General features: G+C 41.1%; 1 protein-coding gene across 1 annotated transcript in view; it reads left to right on the top strand.

Annotated features, from left to right (window-relative positions):
- LOC308530513 (uncharacterized protein C10orf67, mitochondrial) overlaps nucleotides 1–22667 on the top strand; it is a 152272-nt gene that overhangs the window by 42169 nt on the left and 87436 nt on the right. The window contains exons 7-11 of the mRNA XM_081107221.1: nucleotides 2747–2891; nucleotides 4028–4086; nucleotides 11143–11208; nucleotides 18282–18341; nucleotides 18877–19026. Coding sequence (XP_080963347.1) covers nucleotides 2747–2891; nucleotides 4028–4086; nucleotides 11143–11208; nucleotides 18282–18341; nucleotides 18877–19026 — 480 coding nt within the window. The remainder of the gene's footprint in view (nucleotides 1–2746; nucleotides 2892–4027; nucleotides 4087–11142; nucleotides 11209–18281; nucleotides 18342–18876; nucleotides 19027–22667) is intronic.

The raw sequence follows: 22667 nt of genomic DNA, 5'->3' as shown, positions 1-22667 counted from the left end.
GCAGAAGGGAGACTGCTGAGGAGGCATAGGCGGTGCTCTAAACAGTGCTTCTCAGACTTCATTGTGCATATGGACCACCTGCAGCAATTGTTAACATACAGCTTCTGATAGTCCGGCTGGGCTGGGGCCTGAGATTCTGCATTTCCAATAAGCTCCCAGGTAATGCTTCGGCTCCTGGTCCATGGACTACACTTTGAGCAGCAAGGCACTAGAGTATACCAGTTTTCAGAAACTATTCTTTCAAGAATAGTTTAGAATCAAAAACCCTGGGAACCATGAATCTGCACATCTTGCGACTGTTTACAAGCAAAATAGTGCGTAAGCCACCACCAGGAGTCCTACTTTTCACATAATAGGAACATTTTAAATTGGCAAGTTCCTTTATAAACTTAAAATTACAAGATGGTCATGAGTCACACACAATTTCTCATCTATGACAACATGACTTTAAATTAGCAACATCTAGTTAACCACCTTTTAATGATCTTCCTAGCCCTGGTTTATTAATGCAGCATATTTTAAATAAGTCCCATGATTGAAGTAAACCAAAACTAGTGGTGTGGGCAGATGGTAGAAGGAGCACCATCACAAAACCTGCCACTCAGAGTGTAACAGATGACCGTGGCAGCCCAGAACTATCCCTTTGTTCATTTTGCTAATGAGTGTCCTCATTGCTGTGAGAGTCTGAATAGTTAATTACTTGCAGTTCCTACAGTGAACAGATGGTGGGGACAGAGCTAAAGGTTAAGCTTATAAGAACAGGAGCTGTAGATGGCTATGTGGAGAAAATGAATCTGAGTTAAATGTGTTTTCCTTGTTTCCTACTTTTAAATAATATTTTTTAGAAAATGAATTTAGGTATTAGCTGCTGCCAGTTACAAATTTTAGACTTCACCTGATTAATTCAAATAGTTCTTGTTTATTTTGTGGTAATGGCACTCATGTAATCCACTGTGGGTGTTCGTATTTTGTCACTGTTAGGAAGTGTATAAGCCTAGCAAGGCAAATATTATTTGTTTGTTATTTAAAAACCCTTTTAGACCGTAACTCAATAAATTCCTTTTTAGTCTATAAATATATTCTGTAATCATTTCAAATTTAACCCTGTGGGACAAGACATTAATAACTGGATTTCTCTGCTAATAAGAAAACATAACTATTAGATATTTAGTTAAGAATGAATCAAGCTCAAATAATTTAAATGAAATGGTGAATCAATCTCATGAAGATTTGTAATTGGGCTTAGGCAAAACTTAACATTATTTTAAATATTAACTCTGACCTAACTACTTCACTAAAATGCTTGATTTGTAAGAAATTATTGTTATACAAGACATTATATACACTTATTTTTCTTTTAGGCCATTATGAGCACAGAGGAAAATATTTTTTGAAACTATTTTAATAATTTACTCCCAGGTATCTCTAAAGTTAAGTAAAAATACAATTCCAAAAGGAAAGCAGCACATCGGGAGGAATGATTTTGGTTTTGAGGGGAAACCTTATTCTTATGTATCTGCAGCCATGACATTGCTCTGGAAAGATAAGTTAGAATTCATCTAAAGATTACTTTAAAGTTCAAAAGTATTTCTAGTGTCTATCGATTTTGAAGCAAGGCATATAGGAACCTTCTATCTCTTTTAGCCTAATATAATGACCTGTAAGCATACCCTTTAATATTTTGAGATGTCATAATCAGTTTAATATTTTACCACCATGAAGCATAAAGTTCTGCACCAGCTTCCCCAATCCATTATATCTTAATTTTAAAAATAATGTGTGGCAGTAAAATGTAGACAGCCGTAAGCGAGTATATTCAGATGTCTCCAATAGCTTTGAAACAAGACAAGAAGAAGAAGAAAGGAAGAGTCGCTGTCCCAACAAGCTTCTATTGCGTAAGAAAAAGCCTCTCCCATAATGGACGTGGCAAGATTTAAACAAAAGACTCACATAATAAAAATGTAAATGAGCGTGCTTTACTAAAACTATAACTTTAAAGTCTTTTGTTGTAAGTTATCCTGAAACCTTCTTACAAGGTAATCACTGTTTGCATAGAGATTTAAACCGAAGTCTTCAATAGCATTCAACGCCTGCACAGCCCCAGTGTGACAGGCATGCAAAGCCATGTTAATGTTCGGAATATGAATTGCCTCTGGGTGGCTCCTCCACCAAGCAGAAAACCAACTGTGTGGATATCCGAGTGCCTGATGGACTCCATGCGGCTCCCAGCCTGAAAACGTCACCACTTTGACATGTGATGTGCTCCTCATGACACCGGCAGCACTGACACTGGGAGATGCCACAAAGGCAACAAGCCTCCCTCCTTCACGGTGCACTTTGCCACCCCCTGCCGCTGCCCGGCCACGGTCCCCCCAGCCTGCCTAGTTACAGGCAGACAGCACTTCAGACACACACCGGGGGAAATGTGGGTGAGGGGCCCCAGCTGCCTCCCCGGACATAGGCTCCATAATGAATTGACCTGAATGATGAGGGCACACAAACAGTATGATATGCATTATTCCTGTCAATAAAATGTCCCCATGTGCTGTGGTCTTTGTACCGAATGTACTGCAGCCTTTCTTCCAGCAAGCTCTATTTAATCCCCTTCCTTTTTGCTATTCATATTGTAAGTGTGTAATAGAATTCAGAAAATTATATGATAGCTCTTGTGTATCTGTCTTGTCTTGTGCTGCATATTTAAATTCTTGGCTCCCTGCTTACAAATATGGAATTCCCCATCTTTCAGGAAGCTTTGGCAACAGAGGCCAGCCATGAAACAGCTTCAGTGAAGGAACGTTTGGAGTACAAAGTGGAAAATGAGAGACTGCTTCAAGTCGTTGCAGAACTCGAAGAAGTAGCCCAACTCAATCTAAAAGAAAATGCATTTTTAGGTAATATTTTAAAGTCATTTTTAAGGGAAATCTATATATTGGGCACTTTATAAAATTCATAGCTATGTTTGTCTTTTCCAAACACACATTTATCTGGTTATTTACATTTGAAAGATCAGTTTGATAGCCATCTTTGATTTTCATTAAAAATGGCATTTCTTGCTTGGGACAGGGAATATATGTAAATATTGTAATTATATTCCTGAGCCATGTCATTTTAACTCAGGGCTTTTCTAAGCTTTTTTCTTTCAAGCCAAGCATTGACCTTTGAAAATAATGTGCTAATCCATGCTCTATTTTACTTAGAAATGTTATAAAACAGAAACCTTTGCCAATTTCTGTTTCTTATGCTTATTTAGTTATGTAAAATTTATGACATTTAAAACTTATAAATACATATTGAGATATGGCTTGTGGAGAAACAGCGTTAGCCCTTCAGAAATATATGCTCTGACTTACTACTTAATTATCTTCAGTTTTTGGTACAGATTTTAAGTACAAATGTTCATTTGTATCCCCTTTTTTACATACCATAAACATTGGTGAGAGCTTTATTTTAACCTCCAGAGTTATATTGCTTTAAGCAGTTTTTTTCACTGACTGTTAGCTTTGTATTTATGTTAATTATATAATGTTGCTCTTAATCTGCAGTATGAAAGGTATCGAGTAAGCAATAAAGAAGTCACAAAATATGGATAAAATTATTTCTATTACAATATCTCTTAAATATACATTTGTACTATGCCAGCATAGTTTGACTTTTCTTCTGATGTGGTGTAATAGTGCTTTTTTAGGTTCTGGTGGTGCTGACTGAGTCAAAACGTGCCACCTGCTGAAGCACTTTGCATAGGCTGTGTCTAGCAGCAAAAGTGTCCATGGCGAGTATTGATGAAAAGCTTTCAGCCCTCGGCCACACTTGGATCTTGAACTTAGTTCTTAATCCCTATCTGACCAGCCTTCTTAACAGCAGGAAGACGGCTGTGAGTGTCAAGGGCAGTTGTGAAGGTCACAGTCCTGCTAGGACTTGCGTCCACCATGCCTGCCAGTGGTGTACAGCCTGCCTGGAAGCAGGAAGTTTGAATACAGGGCATAAACTTGTAATTTCATGGTTGGTCTCTCTCTCTTTTTGTTTATAGAAGATGAAATTATGACTCTGAAAGAGACGGCAGAAAAGGATCAGAAAACCATTCAAAGGGTACTGTAACTTCTTTACATTGATGAATGACTCTTTTAAATTAAAATATCAGCCCAATTGGCGAAATAACGCTGTGCCCCACTTGTCCTGTGATGTCAAGTCGATTTCTCATTATTCGGGAAGGTCTTAGTAATGAATAAGGATTCTGTCTTGGTATTGAATTAATGTATAGATACTCCTTTTATTTGGGATAGCTAAGAGTCTCTCTTGTTGATTGTAAGGAATCGAAAACTTACAGGGCAGGGAGGCCAGAGATGTGTCTGTGGAAAAATTATATTGTTAAGAGTGAGCAGTCGGATTCTCAGGTCAGAGGGTGGTTTATGTTCGTTTTTCGGTACATGAATTAACTGGGCTTATGTTACCCAGGAAATGCGCATTTAGACCAGGGAATTCTTTGGTGTCATAAAGATCAAGATTTCCTCGTGCACTCAACGCAGCTGGACCCAGGTCAGGGCTCTGCTTTGTGTTTCTTAGCCCAATGTCCTCCCCCTACTGCAGCTCCCGAAACACCCGTCTGTGAGGCCCGTCTTCCCTGCGGGACCTTAGCCCCACGAGGGCAGCGACTGCGCGCTTGGTCTCTGGCACAGTCCCAGGGCTGAGCACAGCGCGTGGCACACTTACTCACAAATACCCTTGGAGCCTTTCATAGAGTGAGAATGCACTTAGAATCCATAACATTTACAGAATTTACAGGTGAAAAAGTGGATTTACCGCCCTGAATTATTCTAAATAAACATACCTGCTTTCTGTGAACTGAATCAAGTATCAGTTTCTAATTAAAAATTAATTAAAATTAGATAAAATTAACAGTTCTTCTGCATTAACCCCGTTTCCAGGGCTCATGGGCCTACGTTTAGGTTCAGTTTCCAACCTGATTTTGCAGTTTAGGGTATTCTTATGTTTTAGGTAAAATTACTTCAAAAAACTATATTTTAAAGACATGGCCACCCTGACGGGTCAGATTTGGGAGATGTTTTCTCTGGTAACTGAATCTGTCATACGTTTTCACAAAGTGCTTTCCTGTTCTTGGGCTTCACCGTGTTTGCAGTGGTGGCGGCGAAATCCCCTTCTCACAGAGCTAGCAGCGTCTGGACACAGACAAGTCTAATCTTGGCATCAAGTTCTAAGGTGGAAAATAAAATCTCAGCTTGCCAATGTCACTTAAGAATCTACAAGGGAACCGTCCCAGTTCATTTAAACGTTTCCCAAAGCTATTCTGTCTACCTGTCATGTAGAGATAAGGACTATATGGACTATAATAGAAGTCTGCACATAGAGAAGAGATGCCTGGAAGGTTCTATGAAGGGTTTGCAAACAGTTCCACATCCGTCTCACACTCTTTTACTTGAGCTGATTTTTCCAGGAGGGCAGAGGGTAGAAGAGCTGGGTACATCAGAGTGTGATTACATCATGAGTGAGAGATGTTTGTGGGCCTATTTGTGATTTGGTATGGCTAGGTATGAGGCAGGAATCTGGGGAGACCATGTGGTGAGAATTTGTGGTGGGGTAGGAAGAGGGGAAGTTGGGGTGTGGGGTGTGGGGAAGAGGTAGGCAGGAAATGGAGGAATGGAAAGGGCAGCTCCTCGGAAACCTCTGGATAAGTCACGTGCTCCCTTTTTTCGCCGTGGTTGCAATTAAATGCAAGTTGAAAATGGGACTGAACTTGGGGAGGCTGACCTCTTACCGCCTGTCAGAGCTTAAAATTATCCATTATGTAGCTTCACTGTTTTAGTTCCAATAATCTAAATACAGCTGAATCTGTATTCCAGCTGTGGCCACAATAAGAATTTCTTTCTGGGAGGGAGACAGAGCAGCAGTGGAGATTGCGGCCCAGGGTGTGATCGGCTTCAGGAGGCAGGCAGCACCGAGTGCACAGTGGGCACGCCCAGCCTGAGGAGCACGGGGCCAGGAAGGTTGGAGGAAGGGCACTGAGCTGACTCCTGAAAGAGAGGTTAGAATTCCAGGCAAGGGTGAGGGGGAGGTGGCCAGGGTAAGAAACATGCCAAAGGGAAGTAAATGTGTGTGGTTTGCAATAGCTGAAGGGCACCTGAGAATAAGGGGTGTTGAGGAGCAGGACACATGGTAGAGGATTATGATTCATTCCAAGAGGTTTGAATGACTTTCCTTGTGCATTGAGGGACTCTGAACATTGGGGCAGGATCCGATGTGTGTTTCCTAAGGAAAATCCAGAGCAAGAGAGACGAATTAAGAGTTACTTGGAGAAAGCATGGAAACTATACGATCCTGAAACAAAATGAGGACAGTGACATTGGGGATCATGGGAAGGGATGCACTCAAAAGATGATTTGGCAGCCATGGCTCTGGTCACGGGTAAGGTTGGAGGTGAAATGATAAAGGAGAAGGAGGCGTTAAGGCTGGATAGTATTTAGATGAAAATGAGAACAGGGTGGCACAGCAGGGGGAGAAGCAGGAGAGGGCACTTCAGAAGCCATCAAGAAATTCTCAAAAAGGAAGGACACACTCCCAGTGTGTCAAATGGTGCTTAGAAGCCAGGGGTGCTGAAGGCTAACAGGGAAGACTGGGCCATTTAGCTTTTGTAACAAGACGACCCTGGTCGTGTTAGCGAGAGTCATTTTCCTGGAATGGCAGAAGCAGCTGTGAAGAGAGGTGAGTGCTAAAGGGAGGCAGTGAGCATGGGCACTCTCTCGAAGTTTGGCTGTGGACGGCCAGGGAGAGGTGGGGAGTTGTTGGAGGGCAACAGGGGTTGAAGGAGTATCTTTAAATAATGTCAGTGGAAAGGAGAATGAGGGTAAAAGGACAATAAAGAGGAGATCATTGAGGAGAGATCACAGGGGGCAGGCAGGGTTGGGGCCATGTCCTTGGCGTCGGCTGGTAATTGACACCCACTGGAAACTTGGTGACACTTCTCTTCAGGCTAAGTTATGAAGACCCAACAGAAAATCTTTGCCTAACACCCTTCTCATTATTTTGTTTTTTCTAAGTCTGATGTCTACCCCCACATCTTCAACTGCACCCCTTACCTCCTGAGCCTCTCATCTTGCCAGTCCCTAGTGTTCCCCAGCCCTGTTTGGGGACTGCCCTGTGCTACTGGAGACAACCCGATCCTTGCCTTTGGGCAACATTGCAAATATATGAGGTTTTTTTGTTTTTGTTTTAAATATATTTTATTGATTTTTTACAGAGAGGAAGGGAGAGGGATAGAGAGTTAGAAACATCAATGAGAGAGAAACATCAGTCAGCTGCCTCCTGCACACTCCCCACTGGGGACATGCCCGCAACCAAGGTACATGCCCTTGACCGGAATCGAACCTGGAACCCTTGAGTCCGCAGGCCGACGCTCTATCCACTGAGCCAAATGGGTCAGGGCCATATAGGAGGTTTTAATCCAGAGTAGCTGCACCCTCCTCTGTCTATCGTTCACGTGGATCTGATTAGTTCCCTTTCCTACTACCTGCCTACTACAGCTCTTCCATTTTCACAACCTTCCTCAATGCCAGCACTCCGTTTCCCTGCACTGCTCCGTAACGCACAGAGAACATGATGGACACTGGGATGTTTTTCCTCCTCGGCACTCTCTTACTTACTCTGTCACTTAGCTTACCTTTACTCATTGTCAGCAGAAGAGGGGACATTCTTCTTTTCCTGGATTCCTCCTTCCACCTGTTGACCTGACTCCACCTCTTCTTTATTCTCTTCTGGGACCTTTCTTCATCAGTCTTTTTCTCTCTTGTGCCTTCCAAAGCCATTGCCATTTGCTGTTCTTTAAATATCATTTCAAAGAAAACCAGCCTCTTCTCCTCTCCCCCGATGCTAGTTGTCCTGTTGATTGGGTTACGATGAGATCCATATTGCCCTTAATTCTCTCCCATCTTTTTCCTTCTTGAATTTTCTACTGTAGGTGACAGAACTATGCCTCACATCACAGGTGTCTTCTGCAGTAATGCTTGCTTCTGACCTTTCACACACTTCTTCATCCTTTTCTAAGCAATGTCTGTCAGAAGCTTCTCTTCCTCCGTCTCCCCTGAAATACTATTCTTGGGGCCTTGGTTTTATTCTTTTTTCTCTGGCTGACCTCAGATGCTCCCATAACTGGCACACCTGTTTACCAGTGACTTCTAAACCTTTCTCTCCTGCTTTAGATTTTCCCTAAATGCCACCTCCTTAATTTTAACTCTGTCCTCATCCTCAATTTCTTTTTTGCCAAATTTGTTTATTGATTTTAAAGAGAGAGGAAGGGAGGGGAGAAGAGAGGGAGCGAGGGAAGAAGAAAGAGGGGTCGATTTGAGTAGAGTCATTCTCTACTGCCATAGTTATCCAGTACCCTAATCTAATGTGCTAAAACCCTCAATGGTTTCCCATCGCCGTCAGTATAAAACCAGCCTACCCTAAAATGTACCCAGTGATTTTTAATATCAGCAACAACTAAGCACTTTCATATTTGCTATCTCAAATTCCTCCCACAATAACTCTTTATTATATGAGACAAAGCTTAAAGTGGAGAATTAACTTGCTCACACAGAAGTAAGAAGCAGAGCTTTGACTTGAACCAACTACTATTCATTACATCATTCTGCCTTCCCCTCCTAACTGTGGCGAGCAAGGCCCCTCATAATAACACCCTGAATCTCCTTCTGCCTTCATCTCCTGCCATTCCTCTGTGTAAGCACCTAAGTCATATAACACCAAAGGTTTCCCAGTTCCTCCCTTACTCGATGCCTCCCTCTGTCTACACTGCTGTTTTGTTGGCTGTTTCCTCCACCTTCCTCCTTCTCCAGCTTGTTGAATTTCTGCATCTTCTTCAAGACCCTTGTCGATGGTACTACTCTTGCGAAGTTAAAACCTGGAATAACAGACCTTATTATAATTACGGTTGCTGTGTTATGTGGATTTTTTATGCTTTTCGACTACCTGAAGATTTGATGTAACATTTGTCTTTATGTTCTATAGTGATTTCACATTACTCTCCTACCATACTGGATACTACAGGGGAAGGGATCTGCTCTAGCTCATTTTTATACTTCCATAGCCAAACAAAATGCTAGGCATCTAAAGGGTGTCCCCTACATGTTTATTAAATTAGTGAATATATGAATTAATTGAATTGAACGGATATCAAAACCAGTGGTCAGCCTGCACACTGAAGGGTTTCAGGTTTGATCCCAGGCTCGGCCCAGGCTCATGCAGGAGGCAACGAATTTATGTGTCTCTCTCACATCAATGTTTCTTGCTCTCTTTCTTTTTTGTTTTTAAGTATATTTTGATTGATTTCAGAGAGGAAGGTAGAGGGGGAGAGAGATAGAAGCATCAATGATGAGAGAGAATCAATGATTGGCTGCCTTCTGCATGCCCCACACTGGGGATCACCCCCACAACCCAGGCATGTGCTTGGATCTGTAATCGAACAGTGACCTCCTGACACTCAACCACTGAGCCACACTGGCTGTTTTTATTTTTTATTTTATTTATTTATTTATTTTTTAGCCTGTCCGGGGGACCTGAGAACCTTCCCCTGGGAATCTTGGGGGGATGCTGGGGAAAGGGGACCTTAGAGACTGTGGGCCTGGAAATAAAACTCCTCTCTTTACCGTCACCACACTGTTCCCCAGCCCGTGCCTGCCTCACCTCTGCAAGGTTCAGCTTCATAGCGGTCCCTCCTGGGGTCTCTGCACTTCATCCCTGGGAGCACACTGGCTGTTTTTAATTGGTATGAAATATGGCTATATATATCTATAATAATAAAAGCATAATATGGTAACTAGACCATACATCCTTCTGAATGTCCTTCCAGATGACCTTCCAGATGAAGCCAGGGCTGTGAGGGAAGCCCAGGTCCTGGGTGCTGGCCGCTGGGGGAAGGAAGGCCTACTCTGAAGTGAATTTTGTGCATCGGGCCTCTAGTATACATATATATCACAAAAACCTAAAATAAGAAATGGGTGGTAGAGTAAATCACTCTTTTTGACTAATTAAGACTTGCTTTATTATGTATTGATATCACATTTTTGGAGATAACAAAGGTTGTAAATAAATTGACATTTTCTGTGTATATTTTGTTTGCTTATATGATAAAAGTATCTATACTAATAGAAGGGTAATATGCTAATTAGACTGGACATCTTCCAGATGACCTTCTAGACATCTTTCCGGACAAAGCTATGGTGGTGGGGCTGAAGCAGAGGTGGTTAGGGGTGATCAGGCCCAGCAGGAGAGAGCAGTTAGGGGGATCAGGCTGGCAGGGGAGAGCAGTTAGGGGCATCAGGCTGGCATGCAGAGTGGTTAGGGGTGATCAGGCAGGCAGACAGGTAAGCCGTTAGGAGCCAGCGGTCCTGGATTGCAAGAGGGATGTCCAACTGCCGGTTTAGCCTCAATCCAGCACTGATCGGGCCTAAATCAGCAGTTGGACATCCCCCGAGTGGTCCCAGATTGGAGAGGGTGCAGGCTGGGTTGAGGGACCCCACCTACACTCCCCACCCCCTCGCACAATTTTTGTGCACTGGGTGTCTGGTAATAATTATATGGTAATATATTATTAGTACATGGTAATCTGTAGACATTTAATTTTTATTGAATTTATTGGGGTTATATTGGTTAATAAAATTATATAGATTTCAGGTGTACAATTCTATAATACATCATGTATATTGTGTTGTGTGTTCACCACCCCAAGTCATGTCTCTTTCCATCACCATTTATCCCCCCTTTACCCTCTCCTGCCTCTCCCACCCCCATTTCCCTCTGGTCATCACCATACTATTATCTGTCTATGAGGTTGTATGTTTTTTTCTTAATTTCTTCACCTTTCTCACCCAGGCCTCCTACCCTCTTCTCTCTGACAGCTATGAATCTGTTTCTATTTGTTTGTTAGTTTATTTTGTTCATTAGATTCCACATATAAGTGAAATCGTATGCTATTTGTCTTTCTATGATTGGCTTATTTCGCTTAGCATTAGACATTTAATTTTTTCTTTAATCATATTGGGATCTGTTTTTCTCATATTCAGAAACAAAATATATTTCACTAAATTCTTCTGTGGTCTGTTTTTATAATCAAAATGTAATGTTCTTCTCTTTCAGTTAACTGAAGGTAGAGATAAACTGAAGGCTGAACTTAATGCTGAAAAAGTGTTAGTTCAAGAAATGGTAAGGTGATTTACATTATTTCCTAATAAATTTGAATTCAGGAATTTAATTTAATCATGAGAGTTTTCTAAACTGTCTTTGTACCTGTTTATTGTGAACTATTCGCTTTCCCTTTATCAATCATCTAAGTGCATGCATAATTATAAACATTTTAAAATGATCATTTGACTAGTATTATAACAAATATACTTATTATGTAGAAGAGTTTTACATAAGAAATAGTATTATAATTTAAAGTAGTGTATGAAATTTTTGAATTTTATTATGGAGAGCCCAGTATTTTGAAGGATTTTCTATTTTTAGTTACAAATTGCCCTTAGTGACAAAAAAAAAGAGCCAAGTTAGATATTTTGGCATTCTGTGTTAGTTTCATAAGAAAACACTGCCTTTTTATGTTCTTTTAAGAGAACTTTCCAGACGGCTGGTCTTTTATTTTATCAGTTGACTACCCACCCCCGGGTCCCCCTATCCTACCCCCCGCCCAGCTTATGGGGTTGTATTTTGGCTTTCAACTGATCACCACTAGTATGTCTTTGTTACAGTAAACTGACTGTGTTTATTATAATCAAAAATAAAACACAGCTTGACTTGCGTTCTAAATGTGCCTGAAAAGAATATGATACTGTTTAGAAGAGAAAAGGTTGTTCATAGGAAATCCACACCACTTCAGATATTGAAACATGCCTCTTTTTACAGCTTGTCACACTTTGTGCCAAGTCATGACTGTTTTCCTAACTCTGTTTTGTTACTCTCGGCACCATGTGTTTTGGGTTCCTTGTCATAGAAATTAATGCAAAACAATGCTCCCGGACTACAATACAGCCTTCTATGAAACCAACTTGTGAATGCAGGCAAAGAAAAAAAAAAAAGATGGCTAGCTAGTCACAGAAACCATGTATTAACAAATACGTTATTTTGAACTCTTTACCCTTAAATACCTGCATATTAAAAAAAAAAATGGCTTAATTATTTGCGTATACTTGGTGAATCTCTTCTGCCCCACCCTACCCCACCCTCTTCTTTCCAAAGTCCAGGAGTTGCTTCTGAAAACAACTAAATGTTGTCATTGAAATGGAAAGTGCTATTATAGAGTGAGAAGCAAAGGTTATATTGCCCGCCCGTTTGTTAGCAATGTTAGACAAGAAATTAAAGTACTCAGTCAGGAAGTTTGCGCCTGTATTAAGAACAGTCCCCATAGTTTTTGAATCACTTTTCCTCTTTATTTGAACTTTATGAGGTTAACCGGTGCTATTCTGTTGCCCCCGGGGGAACCAATCACCTTTTATTTCGTTGTTTAGAAGTTTGTTGAGCCCCCGCTTGTTGCCAAGCAGCAAGATCTTTTATCACAAACCCCACAACAGCATAAGAGACTCAGTCCCTCAAAACTAGGTTGGGGTCCCTGTTTTCAGTGGAGGCAGTAAGCTTCAGGTTCCTCTTACAACCAAGCTTTCCATGGCATACCGTTGAGCACAGCAAGGTCACTGTTTGGCACCCCTCGCCCCCTGCCAGGCATTCTGTTATTCACCGGAGGGAGCCTGGCTTTGTGGCTACTTGGGCTTCCTTTGTTTCTTGCCAGAGTGCTTTTTTCCAGAAATGAAGGTTTGTGATTGCACCCAGATGGAGGAGTGGGAGAAGGTAGAGGGACCAGAGTCAATTTGTAAAACTTAAAAACGTTCTCACTGACGGTTTTTTTTTTGTTCCATGCTTGCTTATACAGTTTATTTTCTGGCCTAGTTAAAGCCTCATTTTAAAAGTCATAGAGCTGATAGTAAAAAGTATAGGTAAGCAATAAAATATGGAGCAATTGTATCCTTACATTGGCTTTAAGGGAAGCATATGAAAAAATGTTATATTTTCCTAAGATGCCTATGCTTAGTGGCATTCTTTTACTTTTAAATATAATTGTCATATAACTTGTATTTTAGGTGAACAAAGAAATGATTCAATATATGTATATATTGCAAAATATTGCCAGGATGAGTTTCGTTAACATCAATCGCCACACAGTTATAAACTTCGTTTCATGATGAGAACTTTTGATTTATTTTCTTAGCAACGTTAAATATATAATCCAGTGTCATTAACTATAATCACCATGCTGTACCTCACATCCCCAGGACTTAATTTGTTTTATAACCAGAAGTTTGTACCTGTTGACCACCCTCACCATTTCGCCCCTCCATTCCTTGCCTCTGGCAACCACCAATCTGCTCCTTGTATCTATGAGGTTATGAGGTCATTTGTGTGTTTTTTTAAAAAATATATTTATTGATTTCAGAGAGGAAAGGAAAGGGGGAGATAGAAACATCAGTGGTGAGATAGAATCATTGATTGGCTGCCTCTTGCAGGCCCCCCATCAGGGATCAAGCCTGAAACTCGGGCTTGTGCCCTGACGGGTAATTGAACTGTGACCTTCTGGTTCATAGGCAGACACGCAATGACTGTACCATGCCTACTGGGCTATGAAGTGTGGGGTTTTGGTTTTCTTTTTAGATTTTACTATAAATAAGATTTTTTTTCTGTCTGATTTATTTCACTTGGCATAATGCCCTTAAATTTCACCCATGTTGTCACAAATGGCAAGATTTCATTCTTTTTTATGGCTGAGTAAGATTCCATTACATATATATATATATCATATCATCTTTATCCATTTGTCTATTGATGGACACTTAGGTTACTTATATTGGCTATTGTAACTAATACTTCAGTGAACATGGTAGTGCACATACCTTTTCAAGTTAGTGCCTTTTTATTCCTTTAGGTAAGTACCCAGAAGTGGAATTTCTGGGTCACATGGTAGTTCTATTTTTAATTTTTTGAGAAATCTCCATAGTGTTTTCTATGGTGACTGCACCGATTTACATTCCCACCAACAGTGTGCAATAGTTCCCTTTTCTTCACATCCTTGTCAACAGTTGTTATCTCTTGTTCTTTCTTGTCCATTCTAACAAGTGTGGTTTGGTTTACATTTCCCTGATGATTTGTGAGGTTGAGAACCTGTTGGCCATTTGAATATCTTCTGGAAAAATGTCAAATCATCTGCCTATTTTTAATTGGATTGATTGTGCTGTTTTTTGCTGTTGAGCTGTATATTTTGGATATTAACTCCTTATAAAATATACTAGAGGCCTGGTGCACAAAAATTTGTGCACTCGGGTGGGGGAGAGTGGTCCCTCAGCCTGACCTATGCCCTCTTGCAATCTGGGACTCCTTGGAGGATGTCCACCTGCTGGCTTAGGCCGGCTCCCTGGCAGTCAGACAGCCCTCTGGCAGCCCGGCAGCCCTCGGGGGATGTCCACTTACCAGCAGAGAGCAGACCTAAGCTGTAGTCAGACATCCTTAGTGCTGCTGAGGAGGTGGGAGAGGCTCCCGCCACCACCACTGTGCTGGCAGCCATCAGCCTGGCTTGTGGGAGTGCACTGACCACCAGGGAACAGCTCCTGCATTGAGCATCTGCCCCCTGGTGGTCAGTGGGTGTCATAGTGACCAGTCATTCCCAGTCGTTCTGCTGTTAGGGTCAATTTGCATATTACCCTTTTATTATATAGGATAGAGGCCTGGTGCATGGGTGGGGGCCAGCTGGTTTACCCTGAAGGGTGTCCCAGATCAGGGTGGGGGTCCCACTGGGGTGCCTGGCCAGCCTGGGTGAGGGATTGATGGCTGTTTGCAGGCTGGTCAAGCCCTCCCCAGTGGGGACCCTCACCCCATGGAGGTTTGGCCAGCCTGGGTGAGGGGCTAAGGGCCGTTTTCAGGCTGGCCAAGCCCCCCCGGTGACGGAAGCTCACAGCTTCTCCTTTTTTTTCTTTTTTTTTATTGTGGGATTTATTTACCTTCTATAATTGAAACTTTGTTGCTTTGAGAGGAGCTCAGAGCCGGCCAAGGTGGGCGGGAGGGAAGCCTCCTGCTCGCTCCAGCTCCGTGGCCACGGGTGGCTGAAATCAGGTATCTGGGGTTTATTTATCTTCTACAATTGAAACTTTGTTGCTTTGAGTTGGGCTCAGAGCCGGCCGGAGCTGGGATGCTTGGCTTCCTCCATCATTGGGGCAACCAAGCCTCCTGCTTGCTCCAACTCCATGGCTGCCGGTCACCATCTTGGTTGGGTTAATTTGCATACAGTTGCTCTGATTGGCTGGTGGGCGTGGCTTAAGGCATAGCAAAGGTATGGTCAATTTGCATGTTTGTCTTTTATCAGTGTAGATAATTTCCAAATATTTTCTCCTAGCCTATAGATGCTTTTTCATTTTGTTGTTTCTTTTGCTATTCAGAAGCTTTTTTGTTTGATATAGTCCTACTTGTTCATTTTTGCTTTTGTTGTGTTTTGAGCATCATATAAAAAATTATTACTAATACCCATGTCAAAAAGATTTTTCTCAATGTCTTCTTCTAGGAGTTTTATGGTTTCCAGTCTTACATTTAAGTCTTTCATTCATTCAATTTAATTTTTTGAGTGGTATAAAGTAGGGCTTTAGTTTCATTCTTTTAAATGTAAATATCCAATTTTCCCAGCACTATTTATTGAAGAGCATTTTCTTCATTGAGTATTCTTGGCTACTTGGTCAAATATTTGTTGACTGCACATATATGGGTTTATTTCTGGGCTCTTGATTCTGTTCCATTGGTCTACATGTCTGTTTTTTATGCTAGAACCATATTGTTTTTTTGTTTGTTTGTGTGTGTGTGTGTGTGAGAGAGAGAGAGAGAGAGGAGAGAGAGAGAGAGAGAGAGAGAGAGAGAGAGAGAGAGAGAGAGAAACATCAATGTGAGAGAGACACATGGACCGGTTATCTCCCCCACTCTCCCTCACCTAGGGATGGGACCAAACCTGTTACCCAAACCTGAGACTGTTTGCCCTTGACTGGGAATCAAACCTGTGATCCTTCAGTGCTCTGGCCAACACTCTAACCACTGAGCAATACTGTTTTAATTACTGTGCTTTATAATATGGTTTGACATCAAGAAGTGTAATGCCTCCAGTTTTCTATTTTTTTTTAGGATTTATTTTTAAACCATTATCATGGAAGTTAATTATAACATTAGCCTTGAATTTAAACCCACTGAGATAACCTAACACAGTTCTTCACAGACATCAGTTACTATCTTCCCAGACCCGAAGATGTCATGAGACAGTTACATTTTATTGAGTTCTGATCTATCAATAGGGAAGAGATAGTTTTTACAAAATCTTTATTGTTGAAAGTATTACATATCCCCACCTCCCCACTGATTGGCCCCTTCTAGCCCTCACCAACCCCAGCCCTTCACCATCCTATTGTCTGTGTCCATGAGGGAAGAAATATCTTTGAAAATATATTATAGCTGATGTTTAGACACCAATGAAATTAATGGTTAGAGGTATTTTTCATCATTGTTTACTTTCATAATAAGATTATTCAGATTCAGATCACTGGCAATACTTACAAATTCATATTATTAAAACTTGTTTATTGAAGAATGCATTAATAATATATTTTTTTGACATTTGTGACAACGTGGATGGACCTTGAGGAAATTATGCAAAGTGAAGTGTCAGAGGAAGACAAATACTATATGATCTCACTTTGTGTGTAATCTAAAATAAAAACAAAAAACCAAACTCATAAATACAGAGATTGGTGGTAGCCAGAGGTGGGAGGTGAGGGTGGGCTAAACGGGTAAAGGGAATCAAAGGAATGAAATTAAAGTTACAAGATAAATAAGTCATGAGGATGTAGGCATCCCCACTGTATCATATGTTTGAAAGTTGCTAAGAGAGTAGATCTTAAAAGTCCCTACAGGAAAAAAAATTATAACTATGTAGTGATAGATATTAACTAGACTTTTTGTGGTGATGATTTTTCAATAAATATAAATATTGATGTACAACAATTAATGCAAGGTTATGTGTCAATTACACCTCAATTTTAAAAAATATTAATAAAATGCCTTTAATGCCTAGAAATTAAAATTGACTTCTTTTTTTTTTTTTGAGAAACAAAATCCAAGTTTATGTATTAATTTCTTGCATGGAAGTACGCCTCAATGATATCCTTTGCCTGAGACTGTTTGCCAAAGTCCTTAACCACCACACAACTGCAACCAACCACTTGACAGGATTTTTCCTGTCTGTTGATTTTACAGAGGCTACCCATTCCCCTAGTTTCTTGTTTTCATCCATTTCATTTTGGTTGATATCTTGTTCAGTACAAAGGGCCTCCACCAACTCGGCATTCATGGGCTCATCACAGTTGGATGCAAGCACACAAAGGTGTGTTTGGTGCTAAATTCATGTAGAAGTACAGATACTTCTGCAACAACCTTAAAATTCCATTAAGTTAACTCAATGCTTTAGTTTTGCAAACTACTAAATAAGGGTCTCTAGACTTTCTGAATTAAAATTGCATTCATATTGCCCGGCCGGGTGGCTCGGTTGATTGGAGCATCATCCCCTACAACTACAGGTTGCAGGCTCAATTCCTGGTCAGGGCACATACCTAAGTTTCGGGTTTGATCCCCGGTCATGGTGCACATGGGAGGTAACTGACCCATGTTTCTCTTTCACATCAATAATTTTTTTCTCTCTCCCCCTCCCCCATCCCTCTCTCTCTAAAATCAATAAACATATCCTCAGGTGAGGATTTAAAAGAATAATAATTAAAACAAATAAAATTATGTTCATTACATTATTGAAGTTTGACTATTAAATTATCTGAATTTTCTCAAAAAAAATGTATAAGGCCTGAGATCTATAGCTAGTTTAATAACATATGAAACAAATTATTACCACACCAGCAAACAGTGCATGTTTCTTTATAATCTCTATTATGCTTAAAGCCATGGATAAATGCTAATGATTATAAATACTTACAATTTTGTCTATTTCTGTTCACTTTTTTAAATGCTTTTCTTCCTAGGTACAAATTTATTTTCTCTTCTAAATCATATTCAACATTGTAACTTATTTTCCCATAATAGTTTTGGCAGTCACATGGTTTAGGATGTTACTCTTTCATTGCTAAAGGTAGTTTTATAGAAAATTCTCCCTTTTAATCTTTGCAAACAATACCAAATGACATGGGTCTTTCATTTCACAGGTTAGTAAACATAAAGAAGAAATGGAAATGAGAAAAAAGTGGGACATCGTAAGTGGCAAGGTTTGCATTTAAGTTTTTTTCTTTTATTCTGTGCTTCTCTTTTTTGGCATCTTGAGTTGAAAGAGAAGATACTTATCAGTGAGGCAAGAAGTGTGAATGGGAGGCCAGGAGACTTGAGTGTAAGCAGTGGAGAAAGCTAGCCTGGCATAAGTGAAAGGTGTCATCCTGGCGTACTGATGATGCTCAGGTTCAATGGCTTGTCTCCACATTTCTGTCCCTTCACTCCTACCTTCTATTCCCCTGCCTTCTTACTAAGATACAATCCTCAAGCTACCACCATACTCCACTCCTTTTCCAGGTGACTCCAGAAACCACTGATCTGAAGGTATGTTATTCTTTGTACACTAGCATTAATTTGCAAGTTAAATTAGGCCTTGAGGGGGATTGCGGGACTGGGAGCAAGAACAGATCCAGGTCCTTTGGGACTGAACACTTCCACTCTGCTACTTCAGCTCAGGGCAAGGGAAGAAAATAAAGGGACACGAATCCGAAGAAGGAAGTGAGAATAACAGAGCTGGTTCTTTTTGTGTGCCAGGGCTCAAGATCATTGAAGGGGAAAGAGCTCACGTTTTCACCATGGTCCTCACAACACAGGATAAAGCCATCCTCTTTTCCCAGCACTTCAGGGTCTAAGACAAAAAGAGGGAAGACTTCAAGGAAATCTTTAAAGCAAAAGCACTCTGAGGTAAGACCTGCGCCAGTGGCCACGTCCTGTGACACCTTCTTCTGCACAGGGGCTCCTGTGCTGTTAGCAATAGCGAAACCGAGATCATACCTCACACCCAGCATCAGCAAGGTCGCCAGTGTCAACACACCTGATTCTCCTGACTCCCTGCACACATCTGGGCAGGGGCTCTGGGTGCTTTTCTCAGCACCAGTATGTCTTTGTTAGGTCCCTTAACTTACCCAAGAAGATGCCACTGCTATCCTCAGCTCAATGGCTTATTTAACTTAGTCAGTAAGGCTTCGTAGATCTCTATTAAATTAGCGAGATTTGGAGAATCTATATGCCAAGCACTTTCTAGGCTGTATAATCTCTAACTCATTACTGCCCAATAGCTATCAGAAGCTTAACGAAGCTTCCCTCAAGGACAAGCAAGTATTCAGAGTGCTTGCTCGTATTCTAAATAGACACCTGGGACTGGCTCACACTATCAGAGCCGTGCATGCAAGAATTAACTTCTATTGTCATCTGTTTGCACAGCCCCTTCCCCAGTGATCAGAATTGCTTTTGCTGGGTCTGCGGCAGTACAGTTCATCTCCATAAAGGGCATGTCCAGAAGTAGCTCTGTGATGTTCAGTTCGACCTTGGCTTGTTATGTGGACGTTGCTGAGGCACTGCTCGTGGCATTACACAATGCCTCCCTTCATGTGGTCTTTTGGGGAACTTTCTTCTGCCCTTAGTTATGGGACCGGTTGTCTTTCTCTGAGCAATTGGTCCTTCCTGTGAGCACTGTGAATTGGGTAACTGGTCAAGGCTCCTTTTCCACACTGGCTCTCAGGAAACAGAAGTCACTTGGTGAGTCACCTGGCCAACGCACAGCACTTCATGAAGAGTCTCTCCGCCCACATGTTTGAGTCCCATACTCAGTTTTTTTCTCCACATGTTCCCAAGTCATTCCTCCTGCTCCCACAGGGGGCAGAGCTGCCTCCCTAACACGCAAGGCACCGTGGGGCTGAGCAGAACCCTGCGTCTGTGTCGTCCTTGTTCCACTGGGCAGAGAAAGATCTGGGCATCTCATGCCAACTCCCAGGCAGATGGCTCACTGCTCATAGCCAGCGGAGGAGTGAGACAACAGGTAGAGAGAGGCCAGGGGTTGAGAAAAAGCATTGTCTTCTAAAAATATTTTCACTTTGTAGGAAGTCTAGTCAACTGGAAACTAATGTAATTTCTCAAGGAGGAGAATGACATTTGGGGGGAAATTTGGCACATGACTGGCCCGTGTTTGGGTTCTAGAAGTAAGATTTTTAGAATCCAGGTCTTGGGAAGCTTTTGTTTTTGATTCACAAAAGAACAAAAAAACAAAGACACAAACAAGGGAGAACCCTGCCTGAGTAGGTGGTGCTGCCTGCTGACGGGGCAGAAAGACCAGCCATACCGGGTGAGGGGCTCTAGTCCACGCCTTGGACTTAGTAAGCCTGTGGTCAAGCCCATATCCTGTTCCAGAAGGCTCTTCCAGCTGCCAGAAATCAAGCTGAAGGGCTGGCTCTGTGCGTCAAGGCTCTGAGATGAATGTGGACAGGGCTGCCCAGCAGAGTTAGCAACTGGACAGAGTGACGGGTCCCAGACCCCGAGATGACAGCAGCAGGGGGAGCTGCCCCCATTCCCACAGCAAGCCCAGGGCTGTAAGTCAGTCCTAGAATTCCAGTTTAGAAACTCCTTAATTTACAGATCAAAATGGAGTTTCCAAAATTGCTGCCACAGGGGACAGGAATACTGCCTGTTCTCACAGAACATACACAATAAAGGAGAGACAAAGGTAGACAGGATCTCTCAGAAGATGTCATTTCAATAGGACTTTCTCATAGGATAACAGTTTTTCCTTCTAACCACTATTACGGTTATCTTGCTGTTGCCAACACATAATAGTACATTTTGTTAGCTGGAGAGACTCTAAAGTTAATGTGTAACAATAAGTGAAAATTGGACTGGGGGAGGGGAGAGATGACGTAACCTGGTATTCCATCTTTCTATTAATTAACTTGATTTTACAGCGTAATGTAGTTTTCTAGTTCACCGTTATTACTAGCATATGTACTTTTGTTGTTAATAATAATTTTGTTACTATAAGGGCTCCCTTATATCACCTTCCCATGTGGTCTATTCTTCACCATAGGTTAACTATAGGCACTCTGGTTATAATTTTTCTGTTTCTCTCTTTTAAATATTTTTATTATATTGAGGTAGTTGGACACCTTAAAAATGATCTTTAAAGGTTTAATAATACTACCACGTGTAAATGACCAAACAGAGAGCTTGCTGCAGGAACTTTTAACTCAGTCATTTAACTTATCCAATTAATCATACTTATTTTTTGAAATCTGTGTCATTCGGTGGGAACAGCACACATGTCTCACTCTGGAGTACACAGTGATAAACCGAGTGTTTAGCCAGTCTGAAAAACGCGATATGAACATTGCTGTCTGATTTCTATTTATGAACGATTTCACAACTTAAAATTTGTATTTGGACAGTGTTTTGTGCAAAGTTTATTTTTTGATATCTGTAAAGCATTTCAAACATTAAGGTTTCACAGAACAAGGTTAAATTGGATTTCCAGGTCTCCCTACCCCACCCCCCAGCCAGGGTAATTCGTTAATTGAGGTTGCACCCAGTGAATGCTTCCCTGGAAGATTTCTGAGCGTCCGTGGGGTAACCTGGTCTATGCTGGCGGAACATGTGGTGTGTGCTCAGATCCGCAGAAAGCAGTAGGACCCTTGTTTGTGGGAAATGGGACATGGGACAAGGTCAGCTATGTTCCCATTCTTAAAGTGCATGCAGCACAAAGCAATTTGTACTTGATACCAGACTTTAATTAAAGCTCTAGAACATGATTCTTTTCATTCCAGAGTTGTTAGGTGAAATATTTTTTTTTGCAATAGTTTTGCAATTGTGACCATAGTCACCCTTCAGGTTAGTATTTTTTAAAAAGTTATTATTATAGGATATAGAATTGTTATTATTATAGGTATATATATCATAGGCTACTTGGGTGAAGGAAAAATCTTTCTTTCTGAAACTTCCCATTCCTTTCCTCTACAACCTGTTTATTTGACTAAATTGCACATGAAGTTTAAAATAAATGCCACCTGAGAAGAAAATAATATAACCTGTTCATTGTTTCATTCTTTTTTCCCGTGGCTTGGTTGGATAAAGCAGACACTTGACAGTTCCACAGAGCATTGTGGCAAAGTCAGCATTGTGCTCATTGCTGATCTGACCCCAGGGGGTGGTGCCGAAATACAGCGATAGCACCATTCTGGACACGTGCATGGTCTTCAGATGCTGTCAAAGAATATTTACTGTATTTTGATAGATTGTGTTGACACAGAATTCTTCCCCTTATGCTGTATCTCGATCTCATATTATGAATAACTTTAAAATATAGAGGTAAATGAAGTAATATACCAGTACTACAATTATTTGCTTTATTTTGAAATCAAAATTTTCATTTACCGTTATAATGAGTTCAACTTTATATTCTGTTCTCAGAGAACTGAAATAGAAAATCTCCTATTTAAAATTCAACTGAAAGGGGGCTTTTACTTTCTACAGCATATTTAAGGGATTATAAATTTATTAGGTCATCTGGAAAACCAGATGGG

Source organism: Myotis nattereri (genome assembly GCF_964212035.1).
Source record: "Myotis nattereri genome assembly, chromosome: 1".
Classification (NCBI taxonomy): Eukaryota; Metazoa; Chordata; class Mammalia; order Chiroptera; family Vespertilionidae; genus Myotis; species Myotis nattereri.
Note: the sequence above shows the minus strand (reverse complement) of the source record. Positions and strands in the feature narration are given on the sequence as shown.